Source organism: Hippoglossus stenolepis, chromosome 9 (genome assembly GCF_022539355.2).
Source record: "Hippoglossus stenolepis isolate QCI-W04-F060 chromosome 9, HSTE1.2, whole genome shotgun sequence".
In the NCBI taxonomy this organism is placed as follows: Eukaryota; Metazoa; Chordata; class Actinopteri; order Pleuronectiformes; family Pleuronectidae; genus Hippoglossus; species Hippoglossus stenolepis.
Window position 1 is genome coordinate 14,171,597 of NC_061491.1, and position 25,518 is coordinate 14,197,114.

Consider the following 25,518-nt stretch of genomic DNA (forward strand, 5'->3'; position numbering starts at 1 on the left):
ATCCTCCTCTCCTGACTTGTGCTGACTGTTACAGTTATTGAGCTTGTTGATGATCCATCAGAAACTGGAGAAACTGAGGATTCTGGTGTTAGTGTTGACATTACTGTCTTATCGGTTTTTCGACTTTCTTGTCTTCCAGGTGCTGTTGGGGCCACTGTGCTGAATAAAGATGAAGATGTACCGGTGACAACAGAGGTTGAAGAGAACATGTCTGAGTCTGATCTCTGAGCCCTCTGCATCTATTGCGGTGGTGACAGAAAAGGTCTCTGTTGGATGTGATGACTTTTCAGTCTGAACTGGACAGCACTGTATTGTTCCTCAATTGCCAAAGCAGTTGGTTTCTCTGTGCTGAACATCGATGAAGCTGTCGGAGCTGCAGTGTGTTCAGTGGATATATCAGTTGTCTGTTCACCTGAACTCTCTTCTTCAGTTGTTTGGAAAACAGAACTTTTCTCAGATGTTACTGAATCCTGCTCTACCTGACTTGTGGTAACAGTCTCTTGTGTTTCAGGCGACTGTGATGTTGGTCTGTCAGTACTGTAGAGTGATGACACTCTGGTAACTGTAGCTGATGAAGTTTCACTTGTTTCAAATGCACGTGATGCAGTGACTGATGGTGACTCAGTTGTCAACAGTGAAGGGACAGTAGATGCAGTGAAGACTGACTCCTTAGTGAACTCAGTAGTGTCGTCTCCAGAACTCTCTGTAGATGTTGTAATGAGTATTGTTGATGTTTCTAGACTTTCTTGTGTTCCAGGTGCTGTTGGGGCCACTGTGCTGAATAAAGATGAAGATGTCCGGTGACAACAGAGGTTGAAGAGAACATGTCTGGAGTCAGATCTCCTGAGCCCTCTGCATCTATTGCGGTGGCGACAGAAAATGTCTCTGTTGGATGTGATGACTTTTCTGTCTGAACTTTGACAGCACTGTATTGTTTCTCAATTGCCAAAGCAGTTGGTTTCTCTGTGCTGAACATCGATGAAGCTGTCGGAGCTGCAGTGTGTTCAGTGGATATATCAGTTGTCTGTTCACCTGAACTCTCTTCTTCAGTTGTTTGGGAAACAGAACTTTTCTCAGATGTTACTGAATCCTCCTCTGCCTGACTTATGCTGGTGTTACAGTTATTGAGCTTGTTGATGATCCATCAGAACTGGAGAAATGAGGATTCTAGTGTTAGATGTTGACATTACTGTCTTATGGTTTTCGACTTTCTTGTCTTCCAGGTGCTGTTGGGGCCACTGTGCTGAATAAAGATGAAGATGTACGGTGACAACAGAGGTTGAAGAGAACATGTCTGGAGTCAGATCTCCTGAGCCCTCTGCATCTATTGCGGTGGTGACAGAAAAGGTCTCTGTTGGATGTGATGACTTTTCTGTCTGAACTGTGACAGCACTGTATTGTTCCTCAATTGCCAAAGCAGTTGGTTTCTCTGTGCTGAACATCGATGAAGGTGTCGGAGCTGCAGTGTGTTCAGTGGATATATCAGTTGTCTGTTCACCTGAACTCTCTTCTTCAGTTGTTTGGAAACAGAACTTTTCTCAGATGTTACTGAATCCGCTCTACCTGACTTGTGGTAACAGTTCTGTGTTTCTGTGATGTGGTCTGTCAGTACTGTAGAGTGATGACTCTGGTAACTGTAGTGATGAAGTAGTCTGTAGTGTTGTAATGAGTATTGTTGATGTTTCTAGACTTTCTTGTCTTCCAGGTGCTGTTGGGGCCACTGTGCTGAATAAAGATGAAGATGTACCGGTGACAACAGAGGTTGAAGAGAACATGTCTGGAGTCAGATCTCCTGAGCCCTCTGCATCTATTGGTGGTGACAGAAAATGTCTCTGTTGGATGTGATGACTTTTCAGTCTGAACTGTGACAGCACTGTATTGTTTCTCAATTGCCAAAGCAGTTTGTTTCTCTGTGCTGAACATCGATGAAGGTGTCGGAGCTGCAGTGTGTTCAGTGGATATATCAGTTGTCTGTTCACCTGAACTCTCTTCTTCAGTTGTTTGGGAAACAGAACTTTTCTCAGATGTTACTGAATCCTGCTCTACCTGACTTGTGGTAACAGTCTCTTGTGTTTCAGGCGACTGTGATGTTGGTCTGTCAGTACTGTAGAGTGATGACACTCTGGTAACTGTAGCTGATGAAGTTTCACTTGTTTCAAATGCACGTGATGCAGTGACTGATGGTGACTCAGTTGTCAACAGTGAAGGGACAGTAGATGCAGTGAAGACTGACTCCTTAGTGAACTCAGTAGTGTCGTCTCCAGAACTCTCTGTAGATGTTGTAATGAGGATTGTTGATGTTTCTAGACTTTCTTGTGTTCCAGGTGCTGTTGGGGCCACTGTGCTGAATAAAGATGAAGATGTACCGGTGACAACAGAGGTTGAAGAGAACATGTCTGGAGTCCGATCTCCTGAGCCTTCTGCATCTATTGCGGTGGCGACAGAAAATGTCTCTGTTGGATGTGATGACTTTTCAGTCTGAACTGTGACAGCACTGTATTGTTTCTCAATTGCCAAAGCAGTTGGTTTCTCTGTGCTGAACATCGATGAAGGTGTCGGAGCTGCAGTGTGTTCAGTGGATATATCAGTTGTCTGTTCACCTGAAATCTCTTCTTCAGTTGTTGGGGAAACAGAACTTTTCTCAGGTGTGACTGAATCCTCCTCTCCCTGACTTGTGCTGACTGTTACAGTTATTGAGCTTGTTGATGATCCATCAGAAACTGGAGAAACTGAGGATTCTGGTGTTAGTGTTGACATTACTGTCTTATCGGTTTTTCGACTTTCTTGTCTTCCAGGTGCTGTTGGGGCCACTGTGCTGAATAAAGATGAAGATGTACCGGTGACAACAGAGGTTGAAGAGAACATGTCTGGAGTCTGATCTCCTGAGCGCTCTGCATCTATTGCGGTGGTGACAGAAAAGGTCTCTGTTGGATGTGATGACTTTTCAGTCTGAACTGTGACAGCACTGTATTGTTCCTCAATTGCCAAAGCAGGTGGTTTCTCTGTGCTGAACATCGATGAAGGTGTCGGAGCTGCAGTGTGTTCAGTGGATATATCAGTTGTCTGTTCACCTGAACTCTCTTCTTCAGTTGTTTGGAAAACAGAACTTTTCTCAGATGTTACTGAATCTGCCTCTGCCTGACTTGTGGTAACAGTCTCTTGTGTTTCAGGCGACTGTGATGTTGGTCTGTCAGTACTGTAGAGTGATGACACTCTGGTAACTGTAGCTGATGAAGTTTCACTTGTTTCAAATGCACGTGATGCAGTGACTGATGGTGACTCAGTTGTCAACAGTGAAGGGACAGTAGATGCAGTGAAGACTGACTCCTTAGTGAACTCAGTAGTGTCGTCTCCAGAACTCTCTGTAGATGTTGTAATGAGTATAGTTGATGTTTCTAGACTGTCTTGTGTTCCAGGTGCTGTTGGGGCCACTGTGCTGAATAAAGATGAAGATGTACCGGTGACAACAGAGGTTGAAGAGAACATGTCTGAGTCCGATCTCCTGGGCCCTCTGCATCTATTGCGGTGGCAACAGAAAATGTCTCTGTTGGATGTGATGACTCTTCAGTCTGAACTGTGACAGCACTGTATTGTTCCTCAATTGCCAAAGCAGTTTGTTTCTCTGTGCTGAACATCGATGAAGCTGTCGGAGCTGCAGTGTGTTCAGTGGATATATCAGTTGTCTGTTCACCTGAACTCTCTTCTTCAGTTGTTGGGAAAACCGAACTTTTCTGAGATGTTACTGAATCCTGCTCTACCTGACTTGTGGTAATAGTCTCTTGTGTTTCAGGCGACTGTGATGTTGGTCTGTCAGTACTGTAGAGTGATGACACTCTGGTAACTGTAGCTGATGAAGTTTCACTTGTTTCAAATGCACGTGATGCAGTGACTGATGGTGACTCAGTTGTCAACAGTGAAGGGACAGTAGATGCAGTGAAGACCGACTCCTTAGTGAACTCAGTAGTGTCGTCTCCAGAACTCTCTGTAGATGTTGTAATGAGGATAGTTGATGTTTCTAGACTTTCTTGTGTTCCAGGTGCTGTTGGGGCCACTGTGCTGAATAAAGATGAAGATGTACCGGTGACAACAGAGGTTGAAGTGAACATATCTGGAGTCCGATCTCCTGAGCCCTCTGCATGTATTGCGGTGGCAACAGAAAATGTCTCTGTTGGATGTGATGACTTTTCAGTCTGAACTGTGACAGCACTGGCCTGTTCCTCAATTGCCAAAGCAATTGGTTTCTCTGTGCTGAACATCGATGAAGGTGTCGGAGCTGCAGTGTGTTCAGTGGATATATCAGTTGTTTGTTCACCTGAACTCTCTTCTCCAGTTGTTGGGAAAGTAGAACTTTTCTCAGGTGTTACTGAATCCTCCTCTGCCTGACTTGTGGGAAGAGTCTCCTTTGTTTCAGGTGACAAAGATGTTGGTTCGTCAGTACTGTACAGTGATGAAGTTGCAGTAACAGTAGCTGATAAAGACATTGATGATTGTTCCATTTGTTCTTTTGTCACATCACTCCCTGTATTAAATGCAGATGAGGGAGTTGGAGTCACACGTATGTCAGATGAAACAGTAATCCTCGTTTCTACTGTCTTTGATGTTTCTTTTGATGTTGCCTGACCTTTAAAAGTCACTTCATCCATGGGTGTGAAATTTGAACTAATTTCATATGTATGTGATATTCCTTCAGTGGTTGTCAGCAGAGGAGCTACAGTGCCAAGTGTGCTTGAACCATGAGTTGTTTCATATTGTGTTTCTCCTGTTGCAGCTCTGTCTGTGCTAAGCATGGTAGCCACCACAGTAGCTTCTGTCAATGTCGTATTAGATGTTTGGTCATCTGCACTCTCTCCAGAAGTGCTAGGAAACAGTGAAGCTGTCTCTGTTATGCTACTCACTTGGGTCACAGTTGAGGATTGTGTTTGAGTTGTGTCTTCAGTTATATCGGAAATTGTGGTTGAACCAGACTCACTTGTTTTGATTGGGGAAGTCGGGGTGGCCATAGTTGCAGAGGTTTGATGAACTGAAGCCCCTTTGTCTGTGACACTAGTGGTAGTTTCTAATTTTCCTTCGGGTAAATCAGTCATTGCTGATGCACTTTCTGTTGTATACTGACTGAAAATTCCTGTGAATGAAGCCACAGTTGTCTTGATAATTTCAATAGCACTGTATAATGGAGAAGCAGTGGTTGTAATGGATTCGTGAGAGGGTGGAGCTGTTTCATTTTGTTTCTTCTCCTCGTGTACAGTGATTGGTGCAGAAGATTTTTCCGATTCACCAGTGGCAGAAGTGGGTGTTTTTTCTGTGCCTGCTGTTTGTGATGTTACTTCAGTCTCCTGCTCTACCTGACTTGTGGTAACAGTCTCTTGTGTTTCAGGCGACTGTGATGTTGGTCTGTCAGTACTGTAGAGTGATGACACTCTTGTAACTGTAGCTGATGAAGTTTCACTTGTTTCAAATGCACGTGATGCAGTGACTGATGGTGACTCAGTTGTCAACAGTGAAGGGACAGTAGATGCAGTGAAGACAGACTCCTCAGTGAACTCAGTAGTGTCGTCTCCAGAACTTTCTGTAGATGTTGTAATGAGGATAGTTGATGTTTCAGATTTCATGGTTGATTCAGTGATGGAAGGAAAGGACTCCACCATCTTAATCTCACTGCTAATACCGTCAACCTCAGTGCCTGGAACACCAGATGATATAAAAGAGGTCAAACGTGGAGTCACTGTTGTTGAGCTTGTTAGTACCTCATCAGAAACTGGAGAAACTGATGATTCTGCTGTAAGTGATGTCAGTGTTGTCTCATCTGTTTCAATACTTTCTTGTGTTCCAGGTGATAGTGCTGTTGGGGCCACAGTGGTGAATAAAGATGAATCTGCAGCTGTGACAATAGAGGTTGAAGTGAACATATCTGGAGTCCAATCTCCTGAGCCCTCTTGATCTATTGCGGTGGCGACAGAAAATGTCTCTGTTGGATGTGATGACTTTTCTGTCTGAACTGTGACAGCACTGTCTTGTTCCTTAATTGCCAAAGCAGTTGGTTTCTCTGTGCTGAACATCGATGAAGGTGTCGGAGCTGCAGTGTGTTCAGTGGATATATCAGTTGTTTGTTCACCTGAACTCTCTTCTTCAGTTGTTGGGGAAACAGAACTTTTCTCAGGTGTGACTGAATCCTCCTCTCCCTGACTTGTGCTGACAGTTACAGTTATTGAGCTTGTTGATGATCCATCAGAAACTGGAGAAACTGAGGATTCTGCTGTTAGTGTTGACATTTCTGTCTTATCGGTTTCTAGACTTTCTTGTGTTCCAGGTGCTGTTGGGGCAACTGTGCTGAATAAAGATGAAGATGTACCGGTGACAACAGAGGTTGAAGAGAACATGTCTGGAGTTCGATCAGTGATCTGATCTGTGACCGCACTGTCTCGTTCCTCAACTGGCAATGCTGTTGGTCTTTCTGTGCTGAACAGAGATGAAGCTGTAGGAGCTCCAGTATCTTTGGTGGACGTGTCAGTCTGTTCACCTGAAGTCTCTTCCTCAGGGGTTGGGAAAGTAGAACTTTTCTCAGGTGTTACTGAATCCTCCTCTATCTGACGTGTGGGAAGAGTCTCCTTTGTTTCAGGTGACAAAGATGTTGGTTCGTCAGTACTGTACAGTGAAGTTGCAGTAACAGTAGCTGATAAAGACATTGATGATTGTTCCATTTGTTCTTTTGTCACATCACTCCCTGTTTTAAATGCAGATGAGGGAGTTGGAGTCACACTGATGTCAGATGAAACAGTAATCCTTGTTTCTTCGGAACTAATTTCAGATGTATGTGATATTCCTTCAGTGGTTGTCAGCAGAGGAGCTACAGTGCCAAGTGTGCTTGAACCATGAGTTGTTTCATATTGTGTTTCTCCTGTTGCAGCTCTGTCTGTGCTAAGCATGGTAGCCACCACAGTAGCTTCTGTCGATGTCGTATTAGATGTTTGGTCATCTGCACTCTCTCCAGAAGTGCTAGGAAACAGTGAAGCTGTCTCTGTTATGCTACTCACTTGGGTCACAGTTGAGGATTGTGTTTGAGTTGTGTCTTCAGTTATATCGGAAATTGTGGTTGAACCAGACTCACTTGTTTTGATTGGGGAAGTCGGGGTGGCCATAGTTGCAGAGGTTTGATGAACTGAAGCCCCTTTGTCTGTGACACTAGTGGGAGTTTCCACTTTTCCTTCGGGTAAATCAGTCATTGCTGATGCACTTTCTGTTGTATACTGACTGAAAATTCCTGTGAATGAAGCCACAGTTGTCTTGATAATTTCAATAGCACTGTATAATGGAGAAGCAGTGGTTGTAATGGATTCGTGAGAGGGTGGAGCTGTTTCATTTTGTTTCTTCTCCTCGTGTACAGTGATTGGTGCAGAAGATTTTACCGATTCACCAGTGGCAGAAGTGGGTGATTTTTCTGTGCCTGCTGTTTGTGATGTTACTTCAGTCTCCTGCTCTACCTGACTTGTGGTAACAGTCTCTTGTGTTTCAGGCGACTGTGATGCTGGTCTGTCAGTACTGTAGAGTGATGACACTCTTGTAACAGTAGCTGATGAAGTTTCACTTGTTTCAAATGCACGTGATGCAGTGACTGATGGTGACTTTGTTGTCAACAGTGAAGGGACAGTAGATGCAGTGAAGACCGACTCCTTAGTGAACTCAGTAGTGTCGTCTCCAGAACTTTCTGTTGATGTTGTAATGAGGATAGTTGATGTTTCAGATTTCATGGTTGATTCAGTGATGGAAGGAATGGACTCCACCATCTTAATCTCACTGCTAATACCATCAACCTCAGTGCCTGGAACACCAGATGATATAAAAGAGGTCAAACGTGGAGTCACTGTTGTTGAGCTTGTTAGTGCCTCATCAGTTTTTTCTGTGCCTGCTGTTTGCACTGTTTGAGATGGTACTTTACTCTCTCTTGTTTCTTGTCCTGTTGTATGTGTAGAGCTTAAGCTTGAAGACAATGTTGCAGTCCCCGCAGAGCTACTTGATGGAGGGCTGGTTGTAAACATGTTTACTTGTTGGACTCCTGAACTCACCTCCTCTGATGTAGACATTACATCAGACACAGCTCTCTCACTAGGTGAAATGGAGGGTATTTGGCTGACAGTACTTTCCCCCTGACTTATGACTGCCCCCTCTGAGGTTTGTGCCAGGGTAGGTGCAACAGTTGATGATTCAGTGCTGCTTACGTCTCTAGGTGGTGTTATCTCCGTCTTGGCTGTCAGTTCGTTAGGGGCTGAGCTACTGGATACTAAAGGAGCTCTTGTGCTGAAGGCAAATTCTTTTGGGGTTTGGGTCTCTTTCCCTTCCTCCACATCTTGAGTGGAGCTCTCTGAGTCACTATTTGTTGATGTTGGTGTGCTCCCATCAGCGTCATCTGAGGAGGGAGTGGACGCAGACTTCAGTGTAGACTGAATGTCATCTGCTGCAGCTGGACTGGCAGATGTGCTGTGTGTTTCCTCTGTGATTTCAGATTTGTATGTAGCTGTGTGAGGTTCTGTTGAAGAAGTAACAGGGAGCTTGTCTTCAGCCTTCTGTGTCTGAGTCACTGTTGAGTCACTTTTCACATAAGTGGGAGTCACCCCCGACTCGTCTACCTCTTCTTGAACAGATGCGGTGATGACAGTGGTGCCTTCTTTATTGCCTTTTGTTGTTTGGCTTTCTTCAGTTGCTTTGGTGATCTGTGGCTCGGCTGGTAGTACACTAGGAACTAGGTCAGCTGAGGTAACTGTGACATCACTCATCCCCTCTGTGGCAATTATAGCAGCTGGACCAGATTCAGTTTTCTGTGTAGTTTTTGATGGAGCTGTGCCCTCCATTGTTGAGGCTGGAAATAAGGTTGCGTCTATCTGAGGGACTAGGTCTTCCTCTTTAGGGAGTATGTGAGGAGGTGTTGATTCAACTAATGAGATTACATCGGTCTCATATATATCAACATCTGGGATCTCTGTCGAGATCCGTCCTTCTGTGGGTTCCTCCATAGAATCAGTGGAGCTACCTACAGGGAGATTGGTCCAACTATAATCAAACACAGTGTTTAGTTCATCACTTGCTCCCAGACTTGTCACATTGGTCGAAATCTGGGTACCTTTGGCCTCTACTTCTCCTGGGCTCTGTGGCTCCAATGTGATCTCTTCTTTACCATTTACAAAACTAACAGCTGGAGTGAGAGTTGCAGCAGCTTGAGAGAAAAGGTCTGGGTCTCCACTCTGCTGAATAGGCTCACCATCAGCCACGGAGGGTGTGGGATGGTCAGGCACAACTGGGATGGCAGAAGACTGGGAATCTTGTGGTTGTAGAGCCTGGGCAACTAAAAAGAAAATAAAGACGGTGATGATTTGATTGCTGAAAGTTTAGCCAACTGGTTTAAGAAACATCAGCATGTTTTCTTAAAATCCTGGGAGAGACATTGCATAGACACACAATCACACACATCCCTCTTAAGAGCTGCTGTTTTCATTATGAGTGGATAAACGCCAAAATTCATCACTTTATGAAAAAGGGACAAACATATTTACAATCGTGGGAAATTTTCATTTAAACAAATATTTTATAAGGCAACTCCACAATATTAACAAATCAAATTTTGTTAGAAAAGATAGAGCTCTAGGCCAGCAAGTTTATGAATTTAGCCCCAAAGATGTGATATGCTTTGTAGGTACAATGAGCCAGTGGAGTAGTGAAACTAAAACACAACGTAATATTTAGAATATTAAAAAATCATCAGAAATATATCTGTGCACTTAAAAAACATTGTTTTCAATTACTGTCTGTTACCCTGCATCAACTGATTTGTATGACTGATGAATTTCAAAGTTTCTGTACTTGAGTGTGCTTTGAAAATAATGTATTTAAACCTAAAGAAGTTCTGAATAAAAAAACATTGTTAATAATTCTCCCCCCACCATATTTGAAAGCCTTGACCAAATAAGTGTCTGAACTTCTTCCAAACCAATATTAAAAAATGTATTAGATCCATGTAAGAAGAAACATTTCCTACTGTGTGTGACACATTGGACACAGATAATATGAATCATAGTATATCAGTATGTTGACAAGTATGTATCAAATGCAACTGCTCAGTTTTTGTCAAGACATTTCAGAACATATTCCCATGTATGAGGGATATTCATGAAAACTGTTTATGCTATCCAAAACAACATCTTGACTATTTACAGCTCAAAATAATAAAGGAGAGTTTAATCAAAGCATTTGTGTTCAGCTCTTCATAAAAAATAAAGCATTGAAACCTACAGTATATATCTGTATAATTCACATTAATATGGATACCATTGTGTTTTCATGTTATTGTTCCTGATCCCTGTACTCGATTTCAGATGTCAGCAGCTCTCTGCTGCTAACTTTAAGTCTAACTCAGAAGCAGCGTTCAATTCCCTGTACAACACGCAGCATGTTATCATCATCTACCTACACTATGTTGCCTTGGATGGGTTGATGTATTCATATAAATGAACAAGGTTGTCTGGTTAAAAAATAATCCACCTCCTCTAAAAGATAGTGGCCTTAAATTACTGACAAATATCAAACTATCAAAATAGATCAGCTGTTATATTACAGCTCAATTTAGTGAACCAATATCTTAACCTTTGAAGCTAAAAAAATGCCTTGAGTCCATGTCCCTCTCTCCCTCTCACTGATGACCGATGACACCCACTGAATGTCACACGCCCATAGAAAGAAACATTACACATGATGACTGGCCCAAACAACAACTTTATATAAGCTCTATTACAACTCATGAGACTGTTATCCCTACAAGAATATGCATCTAGTTTTGTTTTGCCTGCTCATAATTAATGCAAAGAGAAGTGTGGAGAGTGTGACATAGCGTCAAGCCTTTGAAGAACGTGGAATTTTACATTTAGCGGGCGGCAATAAGAGAAGCGAGCTGTGGTCAATCCTGTAACGACCAGCTTGGTTCTGTTTAGCATGAACTGTTTACCAGTGTTTGCAAAATGTAGTGCAAGCAAAGAGGAGGAAAAGATTATCCACACACTGCCACTTGAAATCATCTAGTATACAAACTTTACTCTACTCTCTCTCTCTCTCTCTCTCTCTCTCTCTCTCTCTCTCTCTCTCTCTCCGTCCCCCTTGTTTCCCACAAATGGTGATTCAAAAAGATTATTGGTTGCAACCAAACACCTGCACCAGCTATGCTCTGCAGAAACACCCCTATTGAGAACTCAAGTAAAGCCTGGCAATGGACCCATGTAGCTGACCTTCACACAATACACAATCACACACAACACACGCAAACACACACACATATTTAGAGAGAGAGAGCGATAACCCAAACTCTAACCCTAACCCCCAAGTAAAAGCACATGACTATCAAACTAAACCACTTAACTACATGGGTCATCTGTGCAAGTGGCTTAATTCGACTCATAGTTTTGTTTAAGTTGCAACCTCAGAGTCAGACGTTAGGTTATGAGTGTGCGTGAATATGTCACAACCCTAACCCTAACCCTAACCCCTAACCCTAACCCTAACTGTGAATTTTTATTATAATCATCGTGACAATGATAACCCTAAAGTAAGTGTTATTCTAACATGAACCTTGATTTGAACCTTTTTTTTCTAAACCTAACTATTTTTATATAAACCTACTCAAACCAAAGAGTGATATGATTTTGCCTGCCGTATATGCACACCAATATGGGTCATATCTGAGGGTAGGGACAAATAATAATTTGGAGAACTGTTGCTATCATTTCTCTCCTTTGACACTGACAGAAAGCAAATAAACACAATTCCCTGAATCAAGCATCACTTTAGCAAGTGATAGTGAATGTTAAATAGATGTTTTGTTGGAGTTAGAATGTTCTGTGCATTGATTTGTGACATTTGTGGTTGACACGCCTATCGATCAACAGTAAATTTAATTGTCTTCAATTAATCAGAGACACATGGGCACCGCTCACATAGCTGTAGCACTGACAGGTTTTGGGCAACAACATCCTGATATTGCTGCGCACTTTGCTACCATGCAGCCAGACTCTGTCACAATATTTTCCACAAGCTTCTCCCACACACGCCAGGAGGGCAGACAGAGACGTCAAGGGCCTCAGCTGAGCCACATCACATGCTGCTGCAGCTAAAGTAGCTACAATCACACGCTTCAGGCAGCCACCAGCTGTCCGCACAGAGAGGGGAGACTCTGCGCTAGCAATGACATCACCTCTTCAGGGGCATCTGTGCTAACTCAGGTGGACTGCCATCACACCTCTGTTGACTGTAAGGCACGGCTGTACAAGCTATGTAATGACTACTTTTGGCCACACTGCAGTTAGAGTGTGGATACGATTCAGTTTTTTATAATGCATTACATACATTATCCCAAGGGACTGTGCAGAATAAGGTCAAGACCTTACATTATTCGAAAGAGAAACCCAACAGTTGCCACCATGAGCAAGCACTTGTCGACGTTAGAGTAAAAAACTCCTTTGCAACATGGAGTACAGACTGCAGCTCTCCCAGGCAGACTCTGTACCTACCACAAAGCCAGACAAAATCTAAAAACGGTCAAATGGCTTATTCATTCCCTTTGAATCCTCTCCAATTCACCAGATCCCTTCACTCCAACACAGGCTGCTCCTCGGGGACGAGGAGTGAGTCACCATGGCAATGTTTGCAGCTCAGATGGAGAGCAAATTAAAGAAGTGAAAAATGATGCAGCTGTTGTTTGAATGCGAGATCATGTACTGCAGATCTAAAAGTCATCGCCAAAATATGCACTTCAAGTTTCTCAGGCAGAAATTCAGACCCTATAAATTCACTAATATATTTATTATATTTGTTGGAGGTGCAAACAAACACTTTGAATTTTTTTTTTTTAAACTTCATTGTCAGGCCATCTGCTCGGCTGAACTGAAGGCGTCAACATGACGCAGAGGGAACCAGAAAACAAAACACTTCGACGGTGGAAGATGCAAACATGAGTATTCTGTAACCGCTTCTGTATTATGTAGATTACAGTTACCACTAAATAGTATATTTACAGAGAAAGTCACCAAACCTCATTTGCATACCAACGCAGTGCTACACAGCATGTTGCCTACGCCAGGTTCGCTTTAGCTCAATTAACTTCACCTTCTATAAAATCTCACCACCAATCAAAAGCAGACTTTCTCTCGACTTCAGCACCCTGGACAGCACAACCTCCCAGAATCCTCAGTAATAATAACATTATAAATCAGCCGAAAACACTGCACCACATTATTATTGAGACATCTCAAAATTTGTTTTCATTGTTGCGGCCTAATAAAGATCAAGTAATGGCATTTTCTATTGGGATATATATCTACATTTAAATTAAAATAATCATTTCATTCAAATCAAACGTGTCAAATGTAGCTTCAAAGGTTTAAGGTATTAAGGTTGTTACCTGACACATTCTGCCTCTGCATGGCGGTGGTCACTTGGAGGAATTGCTCCTCAGTGGCCGCTGTACTTGGAGTGGTGGTTGTGTCAGAAGCAGCTGAAGTCATGGAAGCAGATGTGAAGAACTCGGCGCCAATCTCTGTTGTGGTGTCGTCCTCTGTCGTGATGTCACCGCTGTGCTCTGGTACCAGAGTGATGGACTCATCAAAAACAATCATTGACGATGTTACACTTTCGGCTGAGGTCCCACTGTCTGTCAGGACGCCGGCGGATGCCACAGATACAGAAGTGGTCTTGTCCTTGTAGGTGACAGCCGGCGTCTCTGCATCCTGGCTTTGAGTTGTGGTTTGCGTTGTCTCTGGTGGTCCTGTGGTCCGGTGGCTCCCCTCTTCGCTGGGTTTGGTGTTACACATAAAGGTGGTGTCAGTGGCAGTGGGGATTGTTGTTCTTTCAATGCTACTAGTGCTGTCTGACGGGCTGGATGATGTGCTCTGTTGTGGTAGCTGAGGAGGTGGAGGTCCCTCTACAAACCAACCTTCCTCAACCTCTTCCACGCTGGGACCGTAATGTGGGTACGGTGTTGTTGAATGAAGCTCGGTGGGTGGGGGTGTTAATTCTGAGGAGCTGAACACTTCCTTGCTGGTCAGTTCGGTTGAGTCTGTGGGAGTATCTGTGAGGTCAGAGGTCATCGCTGTGGTTATCGCAGCACCCAGAATAGTTTCCTCAGTCTCCCCCTCTGCAAACATGGGCTCCGTGCTGAGAGAGGCTTCGGTTATGGCGACATCGGGTTGGATTTTGACGACCTGAATCACTGAGTTATCGTCGGGCTCCTCAGTGGGTTCAGAGACTGATTGTGTGGTAGCACTGCTTTCGGTTGTGTGCTGAATTTCTGGCTCAGGTGTTGTGTCATCATGTTCCTCTCTGATGGTGGGTGCGACTGTGGTGATTAGCTCTTCTTCTTCTCCTGCGGGAGTGGAGCGCGGTGGAGCCATACTGGTAGAGAACATAGATGGAACATTGGAAGGATCTGGAGATTCATCTGCCTCTGATACAGTTACAGATTTTGGGGTTAGCGTAGGGGCGCTGCTCTCTAGTAAAGGGATGGAGGTAGTGGAGCTAATGGTGGTGGTCCCTACCACAATCATATCAACAAAGGACATCTGTTTGATCACCTCTCTCCTTCCTACAAAACACACATAAGCGAAAACACATAAGCACTTGACTCAATGTTAAACATATTGTATGTGATGTGTGAAAAACCAAAACAGTCTTTATAAAATATTACAAACAAAGCAGTAGTATGTGGGACAAGCCGTATGTACGGTGGTCGAGGCGTCTTTAGCGCATTAACGGATAACAGAAATGGAAAAGCCATACAATGGAAACACAACCACAATGGAAGTGAGCGACAGCGGATGTTGACTATGTAACAAGCAGAGTTACTTACTGTGGTCATGTGAACCATTGTTTGTAAAAAACCAGGACTAGCCAATCACTGCCTAAATTGTGATGTTTGTCTTTTTAAGGTTTTACAGTAAAGGTGCGTTCTTCTTCTTTGGCTGCTCCACCTCTTGTTCAGGTTTTCACAAACGACTCACTCGACGGCATTGGGTAACTCTGCTTGTTTGTTTGTCAACATCCGTTCTAGCTCACCTCCGTTGTGGTTTTTGTAGTTTTGTTGTTACGTTTGCATTTATGTTTTCCGTTCATGCACTTGTGTGATACGTCTCAGCCACCGTACTGTACGTATGAGTCAAATAGTGGTCAAGGAACAATGTGCCAAAGCTGCAATAACAGTGTTTTATTTATTTTGTTCTAGTTTCCTAGAAACCTTAAGGTGAAGGACTTCCTATCCTTACTCTTCATTTTGTTTATAACCAGAACCAATATTAATTCAGACAGTGTTTTCAAAGACACAGTGGAACCAATCTTGTTTAACCTTACATAAAGTCAGAGAACCAATTTCTAATGTGCATTAGAGTAGTTGGCAAATAACCTCAATTATCTTGAAGTGCTGGTGAGGCAAATAACATAATGTTGACTTAATAGTCTTTCTCTTGTACGTGATTAAATTGAATATTCAGTGATTATCTAACTGCAGATGAGGTCATTTTTAAAGTTTTGTTTCCAGGAGTGCTTCAGAAGTTCTTCTCAACATTTCCCGATTTGCCTGAAAAGATTCATGTGACTCTAACAGATGAATTAAACAGTATATAAACTTAAATATAGTAGTGTTTTGGTTTTGTTAGAGTTGCCCTGACTATTTCTGTCCTCTTTCGTGCACTATGCACTATCTGTCCTCCCAACAGTTGTTTTACTTTTACTATTTTTGTTCCAGCATCTCTCTCCAATGGTCCTCAAATGCTCGCTAATGACCCAGTCTACTTAACTCTTGAGGTTTTATTGAGTATTTACGTTTGTCTTGTACGCGTCTCTTCATCCCTGCCCCTCTGTCCCCCAATGTGCTCTCATTTACTCGCTCCCATAAAAAGTAGTGTAGCGGCTCTAGAGAGCTTTCCTCTGTGACGCAGATTGTATAAAGCCAGCTGTTGACCATTATGCACAAACCCTCTTTCTTCATCAAACTGTTTCTGATGTGAGGTGTGACACAGGTTTTTCCCTAACAGGAAAATAGGGCCTCTTCTCAGAGGGAGAGCATTATCTCACTGATGCATTTGAAATGTTGCTCTTACCGAAGTCTTTGTTTTCTTCTCGGCCAATGCAGACACCAATCAGACCAATTATCCCCCATTTCCCTTTGCACCGACCTCCTCTCTCCCTGTCTCACTGTGTAGTCTAACTGACATAGGTTTACATCATATTTCTTTTTTGAGATATTGCTGGGAGTGGGAACGCAGGAAATGATGGAGTGAGTCCTGCCAAACACGGGTACTTGAAAAGCACTTAGACCGGGGCGTAAATACAACATGAGTGAGAGGGCTGACATGGAATACACAGAGCAGGAGGTGAGGGTGGCCTGTTTGCATGCCCTCTGAACTCCGTGGGGACTTATCACTGCGAGAGTTAGCATGGCTCAGGGGCAGGGGACGGCTTATCTATCCAACCCCTCATTTGTAAAGATGGAAAGGCCAGGTCAGGGGTCGCCAAGGATGACTGAATTTAGAAGTCCAGCAGTAGCTTTGTCCATTATCCAAATGTCTGCTCTGATAAGTACAAGTGAGAATGACGGAGGACAAACTTCTGACAGCGGAAATGAGAGGAGAAAGGTGAACAGGGAGTAAGATAGTGAGACTAAAAAGGCTGACAGGTGTGGTATTAGTTATTTTTGTTGCTTCTCTAAATGGCGGCTATCATCAGTCATTGGGTTTTGCCCTCAGGATACTGGCTAGCTAAGAACACTTCACATTTTGAGAGATTAGCCTGATTCTGGTTACTGCCAGTGAACCATAAAGTATCGGTATTTATAGAGATCTATAGTTTCTCCCCAAGGTCCCCAATCACTAAATCTCGATATTATGTATAATAGTTAAGTACTGTTTTGGTTTATTTTACAGCAGTGAGGTTGTATAAGTACTGTCACAAACTCAGAAGGAAAAATATTTATTATAATTCTCCTTATTATTCTTATTCGCCCCATTAGAATTGAACTGTTGTGTCTATTGCTTTCAAAGAAAACAAAAATTATAAGTATTATTTTGTCCTCTTGGCTAATTTTGTTGCCTCAGACATGGGCAGGAAACCAAAATGTGAGAAAGTGAGGTCAACTGGATGCTGGGAGACTAGTCTGACACATAAGTAAGAGAAATCATTCCCCTTCTTTTCTGTGGTTGTTGTTGTTGTCTTTGAAACTATGAATATAGCAAGAAACAGGGACATAAAGTGAACTGAACACTGGACATACAGGAGATATTAAAAAAATATTTAAAAAAATGTTGGTCTAGTGTATTTGTGAGAATGTGTACAGTGGTGCAAAGAAGCAGGGTGGGGGATCTGAAGTGAATACACACGATGAGATCATAGCTGCTTCCAGCCCAGGCCAGCTTGACAAGGAAAAGTCTGTGCTTTCAATTACTGTCTGTATTTCATAAACCAAAAACAAAATATGTATATATATATATATATACACGAATACAAAATTTGCCCGAACATGTGCAGGCAACACTTTCCACGATAAACTGTAAATCTACTCAACAATAACAACAACAAGAACCTAGGAGTGAGCTTACCTTTGAAACAGTAAGCCCCAAGCTTCGTAGATGGTTCTGGGAAGCCGGTCTGGTTTCTGTAGCGATACATGGTCCTGACGCCGAGCAGGCCCCCCCCACACTTCATTCTGGGTACTGCAACGGGATGTCGTGCGCTGCCATCGGAGAGCCAGCCATAGTCACATTTGTCCAGGCCCTGTCGCCAGGCAGCATGGAGCTGGCCAGGGGATGCCAAAGAAGATTTTCTCTTCCTGCACTCTGCACTGGCCTCCCCTAAAGTCATCTTGTGGGTCACAGGAGCATAGAACACCTCACCTACAAAGAGGGGAAAATGCAAAGAAGACTTAATTCACGAGCACCAAGCCAAAGGGAAACGATATGACAAATTGTCAGTGATCACAAAAACAAAATCTCATTACAGTTGTTTCACATTTCATTTTAGATTCTTTGAAATGAAACCCAGACTAAAAAGCCTACCAGTTGGAGAAATCCCAAGTTGCAGATTTATGACCTTTCAGAGGAGACATAGCCCAAAAACAGCTGACAAAAGTCGCAGCTGTGCAGGGCACGGACCCAAAACATCTCCCACCGATCATGTTCAGGACAACAGTAGTTCATTCATTAGATTAGTGTGAGGTGGGATAGCAATGCCGATAATGTGCCTGGCCTGTCAATGAACGTGTCTGTACTTCAGGACATTAGGTTTCCCCTCAGGGGGGAGTGAATTGGATTACACCTTCAATATTTCCTTCCTTCATATTATTCAAGTCAGGGGCTCACCCTCAAAAAAGGTCACTGCGCTATGAAAATTACAATTGCATATTTTATAACCTGTCTTTTCTACAGGAATAACATAAATGAAACACTATAGAAAAGCAAGATCTCAGTTGAAGCCAGACATGACAAGCGAGGATGACTATGTGTTTTCAGTTAGTCTTGGGTGTAACATTTTTAATATCCCATGTTGGTTACATCCCATTGATTTACAATGGCATTGAGATTAGGCGATGTTTTTCCACCCAGAAATGTACTCGCTCTTTAAAAGCAAACAGGAGACATCTAATCGTCAACATACAGTCACTTTCAACAACTCAACTTCCCTATTTTTTCGAAGTGATTTTACTTTTACATTTTTTTGATGACACCAGTAAGTTATTGGTTGCCACAAGTTCTATTTTACAAAAATCCATTGTATGTATATCTCAAACTCTTCAAGGAAAGATTTAATTATTATTATTAATAATTTATTATTATTATGACAGTAATGAAATATTCTAACAGCATCCCGATGTAACCACAATGTCCCCAAAAAAGTGTTTTATTCTACTTTCTTTCCCCAATTATGCATGCAACTAGTTGAAGGAGTTACCTACTAAATCAAAGCAATGAACCCTTGAGTTGAGTATTGTGGGAAAGGGTTTGATAATAACACACCATCCCATCATATCCAACAATCCCAGAGTCTTGGATACAAGTTTGGTTTCTTGCAGAGATAAGTCAGATATATCCTCGATGTGTATGTCCCTGGTGGTTGTAGGACAGGGGGACAGGGGGACTCAATAATGTGCCTCTGCTCATAACTCTGATCATATAAATATCCCAATACTCACTAAATACTACATATACACAATTGGTTTGCAACCGGTGCCAGGGCTGCACGGCACACATCCCAGCGACAGAGGACTGACTCGAGTAGATGTGTCAAGAGGGAATGGTAACACTCGTGAAAATCGGAGTGCAGTTGAGTCCATAAGCAGGAACAGCCTGGATAATGAACAGCTTGAAAAGGACTGTTGGCTGAGTGGGGAAAACTTCCCATGAGCAGTGCCAAAGACACTTAAAACACCCATTATCACATATTTTGGTGAGTTTTACAAAAAACACTATGGTGGAGAACAAAATTTCAGTTTCTGCATCAGAATCTGGTCATTGGAAGCTTCTCTCTAACACACAATTTTCTTTTTTTGCAAAAACCTGGAACAGTTTAGCAAAACAAAATATATAAAGGGTCTCACATTGTCACCAGTAATATTTTCAAACAAAAACAATCAAGTGTATTTCCCCAGTGGCGGTAAAATAAGCTGTAAAAGTAATTTGCTTTGGCACTGTGACGGTTTGGAAGTTTCGTCATTTCAGCCAAAGGGTGTGTCGGTGCCTCTAAACAACACCTCAACTTACCATGAAGTTTATCTACGTAACAAAATACATCATAGGTCTCTGTTGGTTTCCTGATGCCATATGTCCTAATGCCAGGTTTGGTCTTCAGGTTGCCAAAGCAGCCGTTCCTTGGCTTGATAATGGGGTATCTATGCAGGGAGAGAAAAGAAGATGCTTTATAACACGTGAGTTAAACCCATCTTATCCGTGTGCCAAAGTATTTTTACGTCACACCAGAACACAAGCAACAATACATCGTGTGATAGACGTGTTTGTTTTTTAATGACTCTTGAAAGAGAATTTAAATGCAGCTGACCTCACTGACTGATCGGCGATCCAGCCGGCATCACATTGGTCGAAGCCGTCCTCATAGGCTGCTCTCAGTTGGTCATATGTGGCAATGGTTGCTCCAACATTTTGGCAAGTCCTGACAGCGTTCTGGTAGTTCATTGTATATCTGCTGATGCTCGTCCGGTAGTGAAAGACGACACCTGAAAACAAATAGTAAAAAAAAAAGAGAGAAATGAAGCATAATGTGGATTTGTATACAAACATTAACAATGTGATCTGGAATTCATCGGCATAATGTCAGCTCCATAAATTATGGCAAACGTCTCGTAAAGCACATAGCATCAGTGAAATGATTGAGTCTCTCAGCTTCTTTGGAAAGGAGGAACTTTGCAATAAACCAATCTGGTAAGTAAAATACAGTTCACCACAAATGAACAAGATAAGTGCAGATGATGCCACGGCCCTGAAATCCCCATACTTGTGGACAGTAAACAGACGCGGAGGACATGATTGATAGTCCTAATTAACATTGCAGATATTTGGGAAAGAGGTTGTGAAGATCGTTAACCAGTGGAAAGCAAAACTATCTCGGTATACCCCCACTCCACCCATGTTTTCTACATCCCCAAAACATGAGTTATGTCTCCCAGAGAAGTGAGAAAATGTAGAATGCACATAATGACAGGAGGTTTCCCCTTTAACGAGACTGTGACATCTGACTTAGTGGAGCTGCAATAGTGTTGCATGATAATAGACATAACTTAAACCTTGTGCGAAGTTCATATTGGGGAATTCTGTCCTGTCTCAATGAAGGCAAAGTAAAAAAAAGAAAAGGCTGAGTAACAGCCACTGAGGGCCGCACCAAAGAGAAAAATCTCCACTGACAAGGTGGCACCCAAGATGACAAGGACGCATGAGGTTACGCAGCTTTTGCTTTGCCCATACAAACATCTGGAATGTAATCCACATAGTTACACGGATGCACACTGGGATTAAAACGTTGCAGTACTTGGTACGGACAGGGTCCCGCAGGCTCATCAAGACTCTTCTTTTCAACAATGCATTGACTCTAAAATAAGAACAACTAAAAACTGTGGTTACTCTGTGTAACTACTGGGTAGGGGCTGCTATCAAAGTAAGCAGAAGGGCGTCCATAGTTGCCTCATTCCGTTTACATTTCTATCACCACTTGTATTCCATTTCACTATTATTAAACCCTTGCAGCAACCCCATCTACATTCAGAGAGAGTGTGGGGCGAAGTTATTTCCAGTGTTGTGCCTGTGGGAAGGGTGACATGAACGTCTTACCATTGACATCTAGGTTCACTGTATCCTGGGTGTCTTCAATGCCGTACATGACCTCACAGCGGTAAGTGCCCGCGTCACTGGCACGCAGCTTCACCATTGTCAGTGAGGCGTCACCGACGTCCTCCGGGTGACTGGGCACTGACACGCGGTTCCTGTAGATGGAACCTATCTTGATGAGGCCATTTTGTGCCACCAGCACTGTGGATTCCACTTCCCCCACTATTTTGGTCCATTTGATCCGAAGGTAATCTCTGCTATAAATGGCAGTTCCGTTGGGGCTGATGACCGGCGCTGAGGTTGGGATGGTGGAGAAGAAGCAGGGAAGATTTACCTTCCCTGAGAGGGAGCCAGTGACCGGTCGGATTATCGATAACGAGTTGGAGGCTGGAAGGCAAGAACACAGAAGGGTTAAATGCAACTTTAAAATATTTGACTTCACTCACTGATGTTTTTTCTGCTGTGATTCATGTGTCTTTATTACTATATAGCCATACATCACCACTACACCAAACATGCATCATGCTCTGAAATGGCTCTTGGAAAGTCAAACTTCATCCCTAAAGTGATGGGTGTGGGAACACACTGACTGCAGTGTGTGTAGCATGTTTGTTATAAGTTGGGGGGAAAAATGGAAGATAATTGGTTAAACAGGGGAGTTATGGCTGCATTACTTCATGTTACAGCACTGCTGCGTTCTGTGCATGTTAGTTTTTCTTCCCTGCTTCATCAAAACACAGGAGGACTAAATGATGGTGACAGGTAGACGCACACTAAACAAAGTGAAGTATGTCATCAGCATAATGTGCCCTGGGCAGTGCAATGTATGTCACCTCTCATGACCCTCTCTTCTGTTCCCAGCTGAAAACCACTTCTCTCAGGGGTAAGGATATTTCATCTTATCTTACATCTTGGATATTCTGGTGCAATAACCCCTCTGCTGTTTCACTGCCCCCAGACCAGACAAGATTAACAATTACTATTCTTAATCCCCCTCCCCCCCTGAGCGCCGTCCACATTTAAAACAGTTCCTCGGTCTCATTCCATTTCTGTGAGAAGCGTTTGTGGTAAAGCAAAGGGGATGTCAGACAGAACGCCAGACACAAATGAATGGCAACAGGCTGAATCACACCATAGCCCTGTGAGAGGAGAGATTTTTTTCTTTTTTTTTAGAGGGAGGGGGGGGGGCAGTCCCAGGAACAATGTGGGCAATCCTCTGGAAGCAGCGGTGGGACAGCCCCAGAGGCATGAGTGTGTGTGCTTTAACAGAGGGTCTTATTAGGGACGAGGGGTGAAACCAGCTGTTATTCCCAGACTGGGAGCAGAATCTAATTGAAAGGTGTCCACTCGTACCCACAGACAGAGCCAGGGACTGGGGGCTGCAGTGAAAAGCCAGGTGGGCCAGGGGGGCCAGAGAGGCAGAGCTCTGTGGTTAGGTCACCTTCACCTTTGAATAACGTCTCAGAGGTTTTCACAGGACGAGGACTGGAACTCAGTCTCCAACTTAAAGAATATAGTGAGGCGTTTGACACATCAGTGTGCTGCTGATAAGATGTATAGAACGGATTTCAGCTGAAAGTGACCATGTCGTACTATTTTATGTTTGGTGAGGCCGACATGTGGAGTGATGGGTGGGGAGAGGGGGGGGAGAAGATAAAGAAAAAGCAGAGGGAGGGAGTTAAGTAGAAAGAGGGCGGCCTAAAGGACCGACTGGTAAAAGAGGGAATTTGCTCGATCGAGACCTACCTGAGGCAGCCGCAGCTTCCCAGAGAAAACATAACCACAGGATATGTTTTATATTTAGTAACATCTGTTGGAAAAATAAAAAAGAGTCATTTAGCAAACAAATCATACTTTGTCTTTTTTTTTTCTTTCTATGGAGACTGGCCAATACATTGTTGAGTAATATTATAGCTATGTGTCATGGGTTTCAGAAAATAATCTGAATTTTAAACAGATATTCATCATCTTAAAATTGCTAAATAACAAGTATGCAATATTGGCGCAGTCTAAACATTATATTAAGCAGGATTACAACATACATACATATATAAACAAACTTTTATAAATCACAACCAATAATGAAAAGCCCTTGTAACAAACATCACATTCACATGACATATCACACTTCCTGGCAGAATACTTTAATTCGCATCGGGTACATGTATGATTTTGACGCAAATATGGTATTTCACAACTTTTCAGTGAATTTGTGGGTGGCAGAGGGGAAAAGTAAAACTTCCTGTGGGGTCAAACTGCAGAGACTTTGGCGACAGGAGGACAGAAGTACAGTGAGCCCCCTGTCCTCACATGCACCCCACTGTATAAACACAAGCAGCGGCTCTCAGTGGGAACGGAAGACTGCTATTCTCTTAAATACAGAGAGAGAGAGAGAGAGAGAGAGAGAGAGAGAGAGAGAGAGACTAATGACAAAAGCTCATCATCTACCATATTTCAGGGTGGGTAAAGTCTGTTATAGGGACATGATGCCAGTTCTCTGACACTATAGTCTAGCCTGTCCTGATTCAGACGCACCCTAATGGAAACTAAATGAAATAAGAATTTGGCGAGACAACAACAGCAAATCCAGGTCTTAAATCCAGGTCTTAAATCCAGGTCTTAAATCCAGGTCTTAAATCCACGTGTTAGGTCCAGGTTTTACATTTCTTTCCGATTAAAGCATAATGGATTTTAAAATGTTTGCAGAGTGATGCAAGATTCATGAACTATGCTACAGGCTGATGCAGAAGGTTTTCTAGGAATCAGAGAAAGAAGTGCTCATGCATCACACAGACGAATAATGGGTTGCAGATTTCTGGGGAGCCAGTGGCCATTAATGCGATGCTCCCTGCCATGAAACACAGATATTTGTTACTGGGAGCAGAAATGAATAAAAACTTTGACTTTTTATTTGGTGATGTTTCTGCAGCGTAACTCTTTTTTTTTTCTTTTTCCTCCTAGAAACACCTGTTGCTTGTGGATGCTCAGCGGAAATCAAGACATGATAACAAAGCATTTATTATCATATATTTGAACTGCTTAGACGTGAATACATGAGGCGTAATATGCAGTCTGCAGCGCTGAGTTTAGAAATGTGCATGCGCGCAGTGGCGGGGCGCACCAGTGTAGGTTATCTGAGGACAGCGCGGCATCACTGGGTGCGTTCCCGTTTAGACTGAATCCACAGAGTTAAGTTAACTTTAATGACCGATTTCATTTCTAAAACATTGTCTCGACAACACAATAAAATGTGATAAACGCAGAAACAACACGCCAACAACTGAATTGAGATTAAATTATATGGTTAAGTGCAATTTCCTCACATCATATCTTAGTTCTCAGAAAAGTTTAAGGAAATATACTTACGTTTAAAGATGCTTTATTCCATAAAATGAACATTTATCTGTGTATGCCCTTAAATCCAGTTAGTCCCAGTGCGCAACATGCGTGCGTAAAAAGTGCCCAAATATGTCCACTACAAATCGGCGCAGCAGCACTTATCTCCCCGGTGCGCCTCTCTCTTCCCCTTGATGCTCCAGAGCTGCGGGGTCCCAATCCCGGATGATCCTGGTTCTGAGCAGAGCGACAGAAACCGTCAAGTGCTGGCAAGCAACAAGTAAGCAATTTTGCTTAACGCAGACTGTTATTTCGTCAGTGTCAGGGAGGAGGGGCAGAGTGCCCACTGAAAAGTGAGTGAGACACCTTCGGGGAGGAGGGACACAATACTTAATTTGGCCCTGTGCCTGAGAGGAGCATCCTCATCCAATCAGACTCTCCCGGCATTGGGCGGGTTTTTTTTTTTTTCTCCAGGTAACGCTTTTATTTCAGAGTGACTGGATTTCCACAGAGGAGCGCCAATTCAGAGGTTTTCTCAATTACTGTGTCCAAATGTGAAAGAATTGACAGCAAATATAAAAGTTTATGAGGTGTGTTGTGTTTATATCGCTTGATTCAGTGTTTATGTGATGGATATAATGAGACACCTCTTTCTGATGAGGTCTCACATCGATGCCATGAGCAGAGCGCAAGAGCGCACCAGTCACATCACCAGTCACATCACCAGTCACATCACCAGTCAGTCACATTGCGCGATGGAAACAGGGTGGTGCAGACATGACTCTGGTTGACATTGAGTCACAATCTACACTTTATTTCAACAACACATTTATGT

The 25,518-nt window shown here is 43.0% G+C and overlaps 1 protein-coding gene across 1 annotated transcript; it reads right to left on the reverse strand.

The window, feature by feature from the left end:
• Positions 1-239: 239 nt before the first annotated feature.
• On the reverse strand, positions 240-25,004 carry LOC118115189 (versican core protein-like). Its single transcript, XM_047341256.1, has 9 exons — positions 24,714-25,004; positions 23,094-23,157; positions 21,351-21,734; positions 20,068-20,242; positions 19,773-19,900; positions 17,616-17,909; positions 13,433-14,611; positions 6,323-9,334; positions 240-772 (listed from the first exon to the last, which is right to left on the reverse strand). Exons 1-9 carry the CDS (start codon positions 24,744-24,746, stop codon positions 240-242), a joined length of 5,802 nt encoding a protein of 1,933 aa, XP_047197212.1. The 5' UTR covers positions 24,747-25,004.
• Positions 25,005-25,518: the final 514 nt, after the last annotated feature.

Coding starts and splice junctions, on each gene's coding strand:
- LOC118115189 (XM_047341256.1), bottom strand. CDS start 24,746: ATGTTCATTTTATGGAATAAAGCATCTTTAAAC. Junction 23,158..24,713: donor GGAATAAAGCATCTTTAAAC/GTAAGTATATTT, acceptor TTTTTCCAACAG/ATGTTACTAAATATAAAACA. Junction 9,335..13,432: donor GCAGAGGCAGAATGTGTCAG/GTAACAACCTTA, acceptor TTTTCTTTTTAG/TTGCCCAGGCTCTACAACCA.